Source organism: Knufia obscura, assembly GCF_036327395.1.
Source record: "Knufia obscura strain CCFEE 5817 isolate CBS 148926 chromosome Unknown scaffold_6, whole genome shotgun sequence".
Lineage (NCBI taxonomy): Eukaryota > Fungi > Ascomycota > Eurotiomycetes > Chaetothyriales > Trichomeriaceae > Knufia > Knufia obscura.
Window position 1 is genome coordinate 1,169,888 of NW_027042692.1, and position 13,755 is coordinate 1,183,642.

The 13,755-nt window shown below is 51.7% G+C and overlaps 4 protein-coding genes across 4 annotated transcripts; 1 reads left to right on the forward strand and 3 right to left on the reverse strand.

The window, feature by feature from the left end:
* Positions 1–94: 94 nt before the first annotated feature.
* Positions 95–5,376, forward strand: PMZ80_005930 (uncharacterized protein; the record flags this gene model as incomplete). Its single annotated transcript, XM_064874347.1, has 2 exons — positions 95–3,975; positions 4,023–5,376. The coding sequence occupies 2 exons, from the start codon at positions 95–97 to the stop codon at positions 5,374–5,376; spliced, it is 5,235 nt and encodes a 1,744-aa protein (XP_064730069.1).
* Positions 5,377–5,862: 486 nt separating this feature from the next.
* Positions 5,863–7,895, reverse strand: PMZ80_005931 (uncharacterized protein; the record flags this gene model as incomplete). The annotated part of the gene is made up of 3 exons (XM_064874348.1): positions 5,863–6,422; positions 6,476–7,600; positions 7,652–7,895. 3 exons carry the CDS (start codon positions 7,893–7,895, stop codon positions 5,863–5,865), a joined length of 1,929 nt encoding a protein of 642 aa, XP_064730070.1.
* An 844-nt stretch (positions 7,896–8,739) lies between these two features.
* On the reverse strand, positions 8,740–11,818 carry ctf18 (Chromosome transmission fidelity protein 18; the record flags this gene model as incomplete). Its single annotated transcript, XM_064874349.1, has 2 exons — positions 8,740–9,232; positions 9,291–11,818. 2 exons carry the CDS (start codon positions 11,816–11,818, stop codon positions 8,740–8,742), a joined length of 3,021 nt encoding a protein of 1,006 aa, XP_064730071.1.
* Positions 11,819–12,331: 513 nt separating this feature from the next.
* On the reverse strand, positions 12,332–13,508 carry PMZ80_005933 (uncharacterized protein; the record flags this gene model as incomplete). The annotated part of the gene is made up of 2 exons (XM_064874350.1): positions 12,332–13,071; positions 13,130–13,508. 2 exons carry the CDS (start codon positions 13,506–13,508, stop codon positions 12,332–12,334), a joined length of 1,119 nt encoding a protein of 372 aa, XP_064730072.1.
* Positions 13,509–13,755: the final 247 nt, after the last annotated feature.

Consider the following 13,755-nt stretch of genomic DNA (forward strand, 5'->3'; position numbering starts at 1 on the left):
TTGGCTTGAAGCTGGGAGACATCAACGACATCAGTAAAGACAACAGCAGCCCTTACCCTGTCGGGGACTGTTGTCTGGCAGGGGAAGCACCAAGATGGCGAACCGGTACTCGCACATGTCCGGCCAGTCTGCGGCTATGGGTGCTCGCTCAACAGCACAACAACCGCAGCAAGTCTCGACGACAACCTTGTTAAACGCCCTTCACAACATATACTCATCCGGCCAGTCATATGCGCTAGATGCCAGCACAAGTCTCGCAGTGAACACCTGGTCTACGGCACAAAATCCGGATGCACTGGGAAGAACTGGAGGCACAGTCGACGATGAGATCGCGGTGAAAGCATGGGAGCACGCCAGGAGAAGAGCTGAGGATGGGTGCATTGTCTTGGCTTCAGCACACCCGTCGACGCCCTCCCTTCTTACACAATTTCTTCGAGTACTGCCGGTCGATGCTCCAGATGCTCTCTTTTCGGCTTTGACTGCTGTCAGGCCCTTCCTCACATGCGTTACTCCTTCGAACCACGAGACAGGAAGGCACTCGTCGCTCGCTGCTACCTACACCATCTCTTTGGCCGGCAAGGTAACCGGCATCAAGCTTGCCTTGTCCACATCCGGCATCGACGTCGATCGCGGTCTCCTCAACATTCCCACCGAACAAGGCTACCGCGCATTCGACGTCTTCTACTACCTCCATGCCTCCGTTTCATCCGCCTCAGAACGTGAATACCTAGGTCTGAAACCGCTTCACCAATACAGCCTGCTCAACCGGTCCTCCACATACGATCCCCCATCTTACCTACCCACTGCCGATGACGCAGCTTCTGCGGAGGACTTCAAGAATGCGCTGAAGGCAATCGGCATCAAAGGCTCATCATATCGTGGCTTGCTCTCTGCATTAGCTGCATTGTTGAAATTGGGAGACTCTCTCGGCTTCCTTGTCGATGCCGAGCAGCTGGAAGACATCAGCGAAGATGTTGGAGGGCTGATAGGTATCGAGCCTGAAGTCCTGCTTAGGCAGTGTACAACAGATGACAGACAAGTTCTTATCGCTGGCATGTACGAAGCTCTTGTGGACTGGGTTATTGCGAAGGCTAACGATGCCATTACAAGCGGACTGAGCGCAAATACCAATGGTGATGTTACTCCAGACTATGCAACCAACAATGGCGATGAAGTCAGCGTCAGTGTAGTTGACATCCCAGGAGAGGCTCTCGGAAAAGCTGTTGCGCTTCGAAGCGTCTTCGATGATACAAAAGGCATCAATGCTGAAATGAAAGAAGATGGTGTCGGGGTGGTTACAGCTGGGCATTCGGTGCTAAAAGAGATGCAGACTTCCATTGCTGAGGTCGAGGCTGATCTCGGTATAGTTGGAGGCCCAACTAGCCGAGAGCGGGAGCACGATCGGGACCGCAGACATGGGATTCTTGAGCGTATAGGAGTAGAGGCTGAACAAGGTGGCTTCTTGAGGACACTGCTGTATCCCACCGGAGATGGCATACTCAACTTTGGCACTAAGGGACGATTTGACTTGTCTGCCACTCTTGCCAGTAGTCGGGTGTGGACTCAGCTGTCTCTGCATCCAACCGATGACTCACCCGCCACTTTGGCATCACTACCAACCTCAACTTCTGCATGGTCAGCTGGTGCCGTCTCCCGACAACTACGAGCTTGGCGACTTCCCGAGTGGGCCAACAGACGAAACAAACATCTCGATTTCACTGCGGACTTCGATGTTGAAGAGTTTGTCACCAGGTACTCCAGGCTCGGTTGCAAAGATGGCCGTGATGGCGTCGAGACGTTCATGCTCGAACGAGGATGGAGTAACGGTGAAGTCGTCCTTGGCCGCGAAAGGATCTGGATGAGAGAAAGCGCTTGGTGGGAAGCCGAAACGATGCTCGACATGAAACCCATGGATGGCAGCTTCATCGAGAATCCCTTCGCCACGGGCTACTCGTCTCAGCCGCCACACAATGGCAGTGGCTTTTTCCCACCTATGCACGACGCCATGAGCGTGCAAGACAGCAGAGAGAATCTCCTCGACATGGCCGCACGGCCCAAGTCTATGGCTCCGACTCAGGCAAAGACTGTTCGCACAATTGGTGGTGATTATGGTCTAGGTGCGAAGGGAGATGAACATCAAGAAGATGCTCTCTACTATGACCACGAATTCGGAAAGTATACGGCTATGGATCCTGAAATGGCCGATCCCAAAAAGATCGAAACGAAGAAAGCCAGCAAAGGCCGTCAAGCGTGGGTGAGCGTCGTGTGGGCCCTCACCTTCTTTATGCCTTCTATTCTACTGCGAGCCATTGGTCGCATGAAGCGTCCAGATGTGCGGATGGCATGGCGAGAGAAATTCGTCTTGGTTTCGATCATATTCTTGTTCAACGCTTTTATCATCTTTTATATTGTCGCCTTCGGGAAACTTCTGTGTCCGAACAACGATAAGGCATGGAACGCGAAGGAGGTTGGTTACCACACCGGAGATGATGACTACTATGTGAGCATTTACGGCAAGGTCTACGACATGAGCAAATTCTACAAGTTGCAGCACAGTGACTCGAACATCAAGACCAATGCCGATAACATGCAACCTTTCGCAGGGCTCAACCTCGACGCATACTTTCCAGCACCACTTAGCCGAGCTTGCCCGGGACTCAATGTGGACGAAAGTGTAACCCTGCAGTTCAACGACACTGCTGCTCAACAGCTCGGCAACGGCGTGCACAACAATGGTGAAAGAATGCAAGGTGACCCCACAACTGCACTTTACTCATGGGACTGGTTTGGTTCGGTCTTTCTACCTGCCCTAAAACAGTATTACAAGGGTGATCTCGTCGTTTCGTGGAAGGACATTCGGAAGCAGGCTTCGGACGACATGAGATATTGGGTTGTGGTTCACAAGAAGATTTATGATCTCACCGACTACTTCTACACTCTCGATCGCATGAACGACTTTACGACCTACAAATTCTTCCCAGACGAGGTTACTGAGCTCTTCCAGCAACATCCTGGAGAAGACGTCAGCGACAAATGGGGCAACACTGCCATCTGGCAGAACAGTCTGAACTGCTTGAACAACGCTTTCTATAAAGGTGAACCAGATTTCCGAGAGTCAGCTCGATGCCAGGTCAACAACTACATACTGCTCGCATTCGCTATCATACTGTGCTGTGTGATTCTTACCAAGTTCTTAGCAGCCCTTCAGCTGGGTTCTAAGCGACGGCCTTCGCCTCAGGACAAGTTTGTCATATGTCAAGTTCCTGCCTATACAGAAGGTGAAGAACATCTTCGAAAATCACTGGACTCTTTGACAGCTTTGCAATACGACAACAAGCGAAAGTTGATTTGTGTCATCTGCGACGGCATGATCGTTGGTGGTGGTAATGACAGACCTACTCCAAAGATCGTGCTCGATATTCTGGGTGTGGATCCGAAAATTGATCCTCCTGCGCTTCCCTTCAGATCAGTCGGAAGTGGCAACCTTCAGCTCAACTATGGCAAGGTCTACTCAGGTTTATATGAATTCGAAGGTAACGTTGTCCCGTACATCGTCGTCGTCAAGGTTGGCAAAGAGTCTGAGCAGAACAAGAGCAAGCCTGGCAACAGAGGTAAACGAGATTCGCAGATCCTGCTCATGCAGTTCTTGAATCGTGTTCACCACCGTGCTGCTATGTCGCCGCTGGAATTGGAGATGTTCCACCAGATCAACAATATCATCGGTGTGGACCCCGAGCTATACGAGTACCTCTTTATGGTTGATGCCGATACCATGGTCAAGGAAGACTCTCTGAACCGCCTCGTCGCTGCTTGTGCCAATGACGCAAAGATTGCCGGCATTTGCGGTGAGACTAGTCTGGAAAACGAAGATCGAAGTTGGTGGACTATGATCCAGGTTTACGAGTACTACATCTCTCATCATCTCTCCAAGGCTTTCGAGTCGCTGTTTGGCAGCGTCACCTGTTTACCTGGATGGTATGTACATTCCTGTAATTTCATCGACCACTACTAACAAGTCTTAGTTTCAGCATGTACCGTCTACGAACAGCCGACAAGGGCAAACCGCTCATCATCTCCGACAAGGTCATTCAGGATTATGCGATTTGTGATGTCGACACGCTTCACTTGAAGAACCTGCTTTCATTGGGTGAGGATCGATGGCTAACAACTTTGATGACAAAGCACTTCCCACACATGTCCTTCAAATTCGTTCCAGATGCGATGGCCCTCACAGCAGCTCCTGAGACCTGGTCAATCTTGCTTTCCCAGAGACGACGATGGATCAATTCGACTGTTCACAATCTGGCTGAGCTGGTATGGCTCAAAGACTTGTGCGGCTTCTGCTGCTTCTCGATGCGTTTCGTCGTCTTTCTGGATCTCTTCGGTACGGTGATGCTTCCAGCTACCTGTGTCTATCTGGTCTACCTCATCTACACAGTCGCTAGTGGCTCAAGTGCATTGCCTCTCGTTTCCCTTATCATGATAGGAGCCGTGTATGGTCTACAAGCTGTTATCTTTATCCTCAAACGACAATGGCAGCACATAGGCTGGATGATCATCTATATCCTTGCATATCCGATCTACAGCTTTGTCCTTCCTATCTACTCTTTCTGGAAACAAGACGACTTTTCCTGGGGTAACACACGTATCGTCATCGGGGAACAGGGAGACAAGAAAGTGATAGCAGTACAAGAAGAAGGCTTCGACCCCAGATCGATACCTCTTCAGAAGTGGGACGACTACGCAACGATGAATGGCCTACCAGGCCGACGTGGCGATCCGAACGGCGACTACCAGGAGAAAGGGTACGCGCCATACTCGGACAACCCAGGCTACGAGATGGACGACATGCAAAGCACATACTCATCAGTCAAGCCAACGAGCACCATTCTCAACAACTTCGGTCATCAACACGGCACACCATACATGGTACCACCCCAATCACCTATGCCATTCAATCGGGCAAGCAACATGACCGGCATGAACACGTACAAAGATCAGCCGTTCTCCATGCACGGACGGCGCAACTCACTACTCAGCGTCAACAGCGCGCGAAGGATGAAGAGCCCAAGTCCAGGACCATACAACCAGAACTCGAATATGTCTTTCGCTGGGTCGCGGTCACTGCTTGGTCTTCACCAGACTCAGAGCCGACCGGGCAGCACATTCGATTTCAGGACTGCTCATGCAGCGGGTCCGTCGAATGATGCCATTATCGGTGCTATCAGAGATGTCCTGGCGGAAGTCGACCTAGACAGTGTGACGAAGAAGCAAGTTCGGGCGCTGGTTGAGCAGAGGTTACAGGCTGAGGTACCGGTTGGTGAGAGGAGGACCTTCCTCGATAGAGCGATAGATGAGCAGTTGGCGAATATGTAGAGTGGGTATTATGGCAAAAGTCGGTTGGCGTATGGATGGAACGGTAGATGGCCAAAGCCACACACTGGAGCATAGGATCTTGGCAGAGGGGGTTTGGTAGAGGATTGGGTCTTGGTATTGGCATTGTGCCATGACTTTGTATATTGATATAGCATAAGCACGCTCTATGAGCAATGAACATTCAAGACTGGTGGATCTAATGAGATGAGTTACATACCACATACCTGCATTTGCTTATTGCTCTTCGCTGCTGTGTGACCGCTGAACCGAGAGACTGAGTAGTGAAGACTGAAAAGTGTTTAGGAATTGTATATCTACATGACGCCCGTGGACAATGTCCCATCTCGAAACATCACACCACATCCATAATTCTCTCGATTCGTCGCCAGTCAGTAAGGATAATCATTTTTAGCTACCTGTGGAGCGCCAACTCAATCTATCTCCAGGGTATCGATCGCCTTGTCCCGGTCCATCCGACACTATCGGTCAGGGCAAACCAAGGAACACCTCCCTCATCTTGGGATAAATCGGACTTCCCATACCCGTAACAGGATCCCACCCCGGCGCAGTCTTAAAACCCTCCGTGCCACAACCAGGATTCCCACCCACAGTGATATCATTGAACATCTCCGGATGCGCATACAACGTCGGGTTCAGGAATCCAATAGTTCCCTTGCCGGCTGCTAACCTCTCCTCGTTGAGCAACGTGATCAACCCCGCGACAAGCGGTGTGCTAGCTGAAGTGCCGCCTACTCCATATGAATCGCCGAGGTAGACTGTGGCGAGCTTGAGACTCAAAGCTGACATGTCGGGGTATGCGCGGGATGTGCCTGTGTTATTGTATGTGGAGGAGTTGTAGGGGGGAGGGTAGTTGTGTAGATAGCCGGTTACTGCGGAGGCCTGGTAGGACGGGAGGGAGAAGACGTTTGAGAAGCCGCCGCCGGAGTAGTAGTCGAGTTTGTACGTTATGTTGTTTGGTTGGGCTACGGCCTGTTCTCCGCCGTTGATGGTTCCGTTTCGGCCGCCGAGGAGGTCTGTGCCTCCGACTAGGGGGTGACGTTAGTGGGGCTTTTTGTGGGTTAGGTGCAGATCGACTTACTCGAAGTTACCCATGGACAGTTGACCGGGAATGAAGGTGAGAAACGGGTCCCATCTTGGTCAACGTATGGACCTTCCTCTAATAGGCAGCTGTTGTTGTAGCCTGCGTTGTAACGATTTGCGACGCCTGAATCACCACTCGCGAAGAGAACACTCACACCCTGAAGAGCTAGTTTCATCCATTCGTGGCATTGTCGTGTCTGATATGCGACGGGTAGTGAGGCTTCGATCTGACCATATGAGAATGAGTAGACCGATGAGTTGGGAGCACCACCACACTGAAGGGGCCCGGTATATCCACCCTCATTCGGGTCGGGGTAGGCCGGATCGACATAAGGCTGGTCGCCTCCAAGGTACGTGCAATACGATGCATCAAGCGCATCGAGGAAGATGTTGAAAGTACCGACGCTGTCCACATTTACGCCATCTCCGACTTGGTAGAGCCTGACCTTCTGCGGATAGACGATCGAGTACACCGTGTCAAAGTCGAGCGCGGACTCCAGCCCGGCTCCAGTCTCATTGTTGTACGTGAAGTTGGCGGTTTGACCTCCATCTATGCTGATGAACTCAGGCCGAATGCCTTGTGGGATCTTTGGCGTAGTGAAATTGTTGAAGAAGATATCCAGATCAGGCTGGTAGAGGAAGTCGGCCCACTCACCGATGCCAATCTCATTACCTGGAGTGCTGGTGTTTCCCGGTCCAAATTGGTAGATCTCTCTCATGCATTCGATGGTTATAAGCTGACTGCAATTCGCCAATCCCGTTAAGCCATGGATAGGGGACGGCGCCATTAATTCTGGTAGGACTTTTGGCATTGGTCGCATACCTTCAAGCTGGATCGTTGGCATCGCAAAGTCGATGTGGGAACGAACACTTTCCGGCAGATGATACTCGTCGCAAGCAATGCGGAAGCCGCCGTCAGCATGTTCATAGACATGGTATTGCGTGTTGAAAAGGGTTTCGGTCTCGTCGACTGTGGCATCGAATTGAACCCAGTTGCGACCTGTGGAATAGCTCAATCTGCTTGGGTCAATGCCGGACTTTGTTAGCCATGATTCGACCTGGTTTGTCGTATGCTTCGATGGTGCGAATGTGTTGGCCACTTGCTCCGCCGACCAATGCTTGCCTGGTCAATTCTGTTAGGCAGATCTTGCTAGAGGTAGCATTCTGTACCTACCAAAGTTGGGAGACTTCGGGTCTGAAACATCTAGAATATATTCTTCTGCTTTGTGCAGGTTGTTCTGGGTGAGGCCGATTCTCACTGGCAACATGTGAGAGCCATGTGCTCTGGACCGCTTCGTCCATTGATGAGGCGCTGCTTCTCGCTTTTCATGAAGCACATATTTGTGACGGTCATTGGTTGGTGCTGCTACGCATGTCGTGATGGCAGCCAGGACTGAGAACACCACCGACAAGCGCATATTGAGCTTATGGTATAAGTGCTGGGAACTGAGATGTATAATCCGATGACTCGTGAAGGATTGTATCGACCAGAAACGGCTATCTATTTATCCATCGTGACTTCCTCACTGCAAAGTCAAATAGATTCGACATCACGAATGCAGCAGGCAGGACCAGCTTGCTTCTTACTTATAGGTAGCTACCACCGTCATCAGCTGGGATCGTCGATGGGCTTGCAGCTCGGCTCAAGCTCTCTCGTGTTGTATCGCTCGCATGACAACGTGCCGACGACGCAAGGCCGTCGATGTCCGGCATGAATCGTGTAAAGCATGACCACCATGGCAATAGCGACCTGCTGTTCCTGGCTAGTGAAAGAAGTAGGTGTACACAAAAGGTTGCTTATTGGCTAAGATATCCGCTTAGAGCTTGACTAAAGCTTGACTGAGCTTGAACGAGCTTGACGTGTGAGGGGCCAGAGTTACATCCGAGACGCAGTATGGGAGCCGCGCTGGCGAGCTTGAGCCGCATGTCGATCCTGAATGGGACAAGTGTTATCAGACAGCTCAGAGATAAAGGTCTCATTAAGGTGCTGACCGAGCTTACGCATGAACATGACACGCTTACATGGATCAGTATTCACTGCTGGGTTCGTGACCAACTTGCGCTGAATAGCTGAAATTCGAGTCTCAGTGAGCATGTATCGTGTATGTTGGTAATGTTAGAAGAACGAACCAGGTGGTCAGTAGGAAACAATATCTTCAATGTGCGGCACTTGACGTCTGCTCATCTGTTTGCTTGCTACGCTAGCTTTGATCCGTTCAATCCAGCTCTTGTCCAACGCACTACCATTTCGGGATCCATTCCTCAGAATCCCTCCATTAGGTCCGACAGTGTAATCGGTTTGCGTACGGCATTCGAAAAGCCTTCGTGGAAGGACATCCAAATCCTGCCCTCTTCTCCTTCCACGTTGGTCTCTGTCCTCGCTTTCCCCTTCACAGCGGTTGACTTCGCAATCGTCGACGCATCGATTTTAGCGCCTGTCTCCGGCGGCGGCGTAAACAAAGAATGATTAACAACCGGTCGCCCGAAGAAATCGCGTTTCATCTTTGTTGGTTTCTGGTCTGTCGTGCTAGGACTTAGGTTCTCTTTATCGTCTGTTTCGGCAACGGGAAGTAGGGAGCCGGTAAGTGCACCTCCACCCCGCGCCAATCGAATCTGTGATGCCTGGAGGAGTTTTTCTTTTCGGAGTTCTTGGTCGAGGACTTGGCGGATTGCGTAGCGGGTTGGTTGGGTTGTGGTTGCGGTGGTGCTCTTAGTCGTCGAGGAGATGTGGTAGGTTGAGAGGGTGTCGATTGGACTGTGTTTGTTTGTTAGCAAGGTCGCTACAACAAAATTTGCAGAGTGGGTGTACTCACGGCTCCATCCTCAACGCAAACCCCCCACTCGTTGTACCGCCCCCGAACCCCTCGTTCTCAATCCTGACCTTCTCGAATGCGATGCCCAGCGCATTCATGACGTGGACTGAAGCTCTCACGCAGGTCCGCTCGGACTCCCTGCGGACTGATGCGACGGGAGCACTTCCTCCACTACCGCCCACGACAACGGGCTTGACATCGGGCGAGAGCATACGCGATAAGCTTGGTATCAGTTCTGTTGCGATCACGTCCATCGAGCTGAATAGGCGTAACATTTCACCTGAGAAATTGCCCTGCATCTCAGATAGGATCGTCTTGTTGGCCTTTTCCGCTTCATACGCCGCGAAGTCTGCTTTTGGACCGGCGAATGGATGGGTCTGTTCTTCGCTTTCCTGATTATCGGGGCCCGCATCCTTCGCCCACCCGCTGGTCCCCTTATCAACGTTCGAGAACAGATGATGGAACGCGCAAGCGGGCGTGCTAAGGTAGGGATTAAGTTCCCATTCCTGACCGCTGTAGATCCTGCTTGAGACGCTATCGTGGAAATGCAACCAGTCGTAGCTAGTATTCGGTTTCGAGAGGAAAGTGTCGTCTTGGAAGACGTGGGTGCCGTATGTCGCGAAGCAGTCTGTGACTATGCGGTCGTGGTCGCCGACTGTATCGATCATTTCTCTTAGTGAGGATATCGCGGCGCGTTTTCGCAGGTCTGAGACGCCGATTGGGTTGGACTTTGATTCTTTGAATTGGCGCTGTTCATCTGGGGAGAGGTTTGTTGGGAGATTTGGGAGGCCTGCGCCTTCGATGAAGATTCGTTCTAGGACTTCTCTTGTGCCGCCTCGGCCGAGGGCTTTGGGTCCTTTGGCTGATGATTCTGCGATTTGTGAGTCGATCCACTTTCTCGTTAGCCGGGTGTTGAGGACGTTGTTTTCGGGGGCGTGTAAGCGGAGTTTGTGCGCCATCCATTCGCCTTGGACCAGTAGACCACGTATGTCACCATCTCCTGAGCCTCTTCCGCTGTTGGAACTAGCTTTGCGGCTTCCTAGGCCCCAAGCATCTTCGCACAGCCGGCGGACAGCATCGTTGTCACACCTGATATTCTCTTTCTCGAAAACTGATTTTAACCTCGTGACGACTTTGTCAAGCGGTGGTTTCCTCACATGCACAATCTCGGCAAGTGATGATTGCCGTAGCGGTCGCAGGGAAGGCGCATAGACGTCATTACATATCAGAATCAGTGGCCGTAGTAACCTGAACCTGTCGCCCTTCTTCTTTCCCTTCTGCGCATTGTTTTGTGTAGATGCTACCTGGGCCGTGTTTCGTTGATCCAGCTGAACAAGATCAATCAGGGCCTTCATGAAGCCTCCCTCGCCTCCACCACCACTCCCAGTGACCACTCCGTCAACCTCATCCACCACGACACACACAGGCCGCCCTGCTTTCCGTGCTTTACCTGGCTCTTGTATACCGCGAACAGTTTCTGTGCCCAGCGCGTCCTTTATTCTTCCCTTCACTACATCTCTGCTTCGATCGTCCGAGGCGTTGATCTCCAGGACTCCGTAGCCAGCTTGTCTGGCACAAACATGGGCCAGAGTTGTCTTGCCCAGTCCAGGTGGACCGGCCAATAGCAAAATCTTGCGATGTGCTTGTTCTGGATTCGCATCTTTGTCCTCGAAGATCTTCTTGCTTTTGGCCTTGGTGTTGCCAGGAAAGACAATCGTATCCCAAGCCTTCAGCCAGCGCAACACAGAGCGATGTGTTCGCTCATCGCCTACAAGATCCGTGAAGCGCTTTGCGCGGTATTTCTCAGTCCACATTTGATGCTTGTACCGTTCTGTTTGTCTCGTCGTATCGCTATGACTTGACAGAGGCCGCTCGATGCTCGGCAGTGGCTGTTTTTGGGCCTCTGCTTCCTTCGCTGCGTCGTCGAGCTCTTTCTGGATCTTTGCATCGTCGATGAGTTTGTGAATTTCGAGGCCGTAGTAGGACCTTTTTGCTCTCCCTGCTGCTGTGGTTGATCTGTCCGCTATGACCTGTTCGTAGGTTTGAATTGCTTGTTTCTTGCGTGAGGCTATTCTGATGGCCTTGCCCGAGCATGTTTGAAGCTCTGTTGTGCGCCGGGTGAGGCCGCGGCCAAGGTTGAGAGCAGAAGTTGGTTGTAGTGGGAGAGACTGACTGGGAGTATCCTGCCGTGGCTCTTCAGCCAAGATCGTGTCTATGTCCTCCGCATCTGCACTGCTCTCGTGTGCAAGGAGATTTTGCCGTGGCTCTTCCTCCTCGATGATATGCAGGGGACCTAACTGATTGTCAGGACCGGGTTGGTCGTTACTAGGGCTGAGTCTCGGTCTCTTCGAAGCCGGCTGATTCGCTTCGAGCGTCTGAAATAGTCTTCGTTTCTGCCTTGGGGCAGGTGCTGGTGCTGGCGACGAGCTGGCCGGATACTGCACTGGCGATGAGGAGAAAGTCATATCGGGCACCTCCTCTTGCTCATAAATTCCAGAATCGATACGTGCACTACCTGTCTCTGCCATCGTCTTGGTACTAGAGAGCACAGGTGCACCACCCGTGTGGATTGAGCATGAGACATGCCCGCGCGCGACGCGACACATTTGGAGACGCGTTTAAGCGCGTTCCGCTACGGCACGCCAAATAGACCAGATACTACGGTCAATTATGACAACGAAGCGACCGCAATATCTCGTTGTCTAGGACTTGAAGAGAGGAGATCAGCGAGCGCTGAATAGAGCACAACATAACATGAGTAAAATGCAGCCTTCTAGATAGGCGCAGATATCCAAGGATACATGCGTTCTCTCACTGAACTGATTCCTGCAAACTGTAGCTCGACAAAACCCAGTCTGCTCATGGAAACCATAAGCATTATGTTTCTATCGTGCAAGACCGAAGTTATCAGCATATCGTTTTGTACAAGTATCAATGCATATTCTGCAGTATAGTGTTCGCTTGCTCCGATGTTGTCAGCCGAGTCGCAACAATAACCTGCCAAGAACCTCCGCCATGCTGCTCGCGTGTTCAGCATACGTTCAAGCTGCGTCCTCGATATCCCGCTCTTCTTCCTCACCGACCATTGAGATGAGCTTCGTCAACACCTGAATGTTGTAGAATGCATCATTACCGCCGTTGTGCAAATTCTCATAGGGTATCTCCAGATCGTCCAGCATCCTCTCCACCCCGATCGTGTTCACATACTTGTCAGGCGACACCAGCGCGCGGTAGGCCTTGCCAATGTCGCACTGCACCATGTTCTCCGGGAGCGTGACGCCCATCGCGTCAAGCCACTTAAGATCTGTCGCAACAGAATGGCCGACGAGGTAGATGTTTTTGGAAGCATACGTCAATGGCATAAGGAGCTTCCTGACCCGATATGCCAAGCTTCGGAGCGGAACGTGCTCCGAGGTGCCGAAGTTGAAGTTGTGCTTGTTATCTGCGCACTGAATGCCGTTGTGCGTTGCCAGGTTCTCCTTGATAATGAGGTGATGCGTCGAGATACCGTCAGAGGTCCCTCGCCCAGCGTATGCCATGAAGCAGATTCCGATTTCGAGCGGGATCGAATGATCCATCTCGTACTGCTCGAGGTCCAGGCTGAGGAACCCAATACTTGCGCCTAGTTCTGAGCGCACATGGTGCAAGTCGCGCACTAGCTGCAGATGCATGCGATTCTCCGCTATGCTCTTCAGTTCGGCCTTCGTTGGCGCGCTGCTTTTGCGCGGCTGCGCCTGCTTTGGTACTGGGATCCGCGCAAGAGGCGGATTTTGCAACAGATCTGGAAGAACTCGTGTTAGTAGAGCTGCGTTATTTCATAGTAAAGAGGCTCAACTTACGCTTGCCTACAATGAGGAGAACTTCGGCGGCAGCCTCGAAAGATGCGTCCTTCTTCTTCGACAACTCACCAAGAAAGTGAGTGGTTTCGTCTTCCTGGTCGTACCTGACAGCGAAGGAGACCAGGTTGTGCTGTGCAACACTCCAATCTGACTCTAGAACGCTTCTTACGATCCCAGCTTGGTAAAGTTGCTGCAACTTGTTCGAAGGGTGGACGTTCGGCTGATTCACGATCTTCCTGACCTGATCAACGATCTCTTGCTGTACTGTTGTCCATGGCAGCTTCACCACTGGACTGATCGCGCCATTTCTGTCACATGAGAAAGAGGAGGCTCTCGAATTCACAGATGGTGCTGGTGTTGAGGGTTGCGACGAGTCCATAGTCGGAGATTGAAGACCAGTCGTCTGTTCGTCGACACTGGGTGACTCAGGAGTTGGTATAAGCTCCGATCGACAAAGTAGGAGCGAGTTGGGTTATGCTAGTGGAAATGATTGTTTTCGTATCTTTATACTGCCCTCTTGCGCACATATGGTGGTTCCCTAACTACATGCTGGACTGAGTGACAGGTCCTCACGGTGGGGACTGATGTTGACACTAGTTGGACCAAACACATTCACAGTGGCTTGC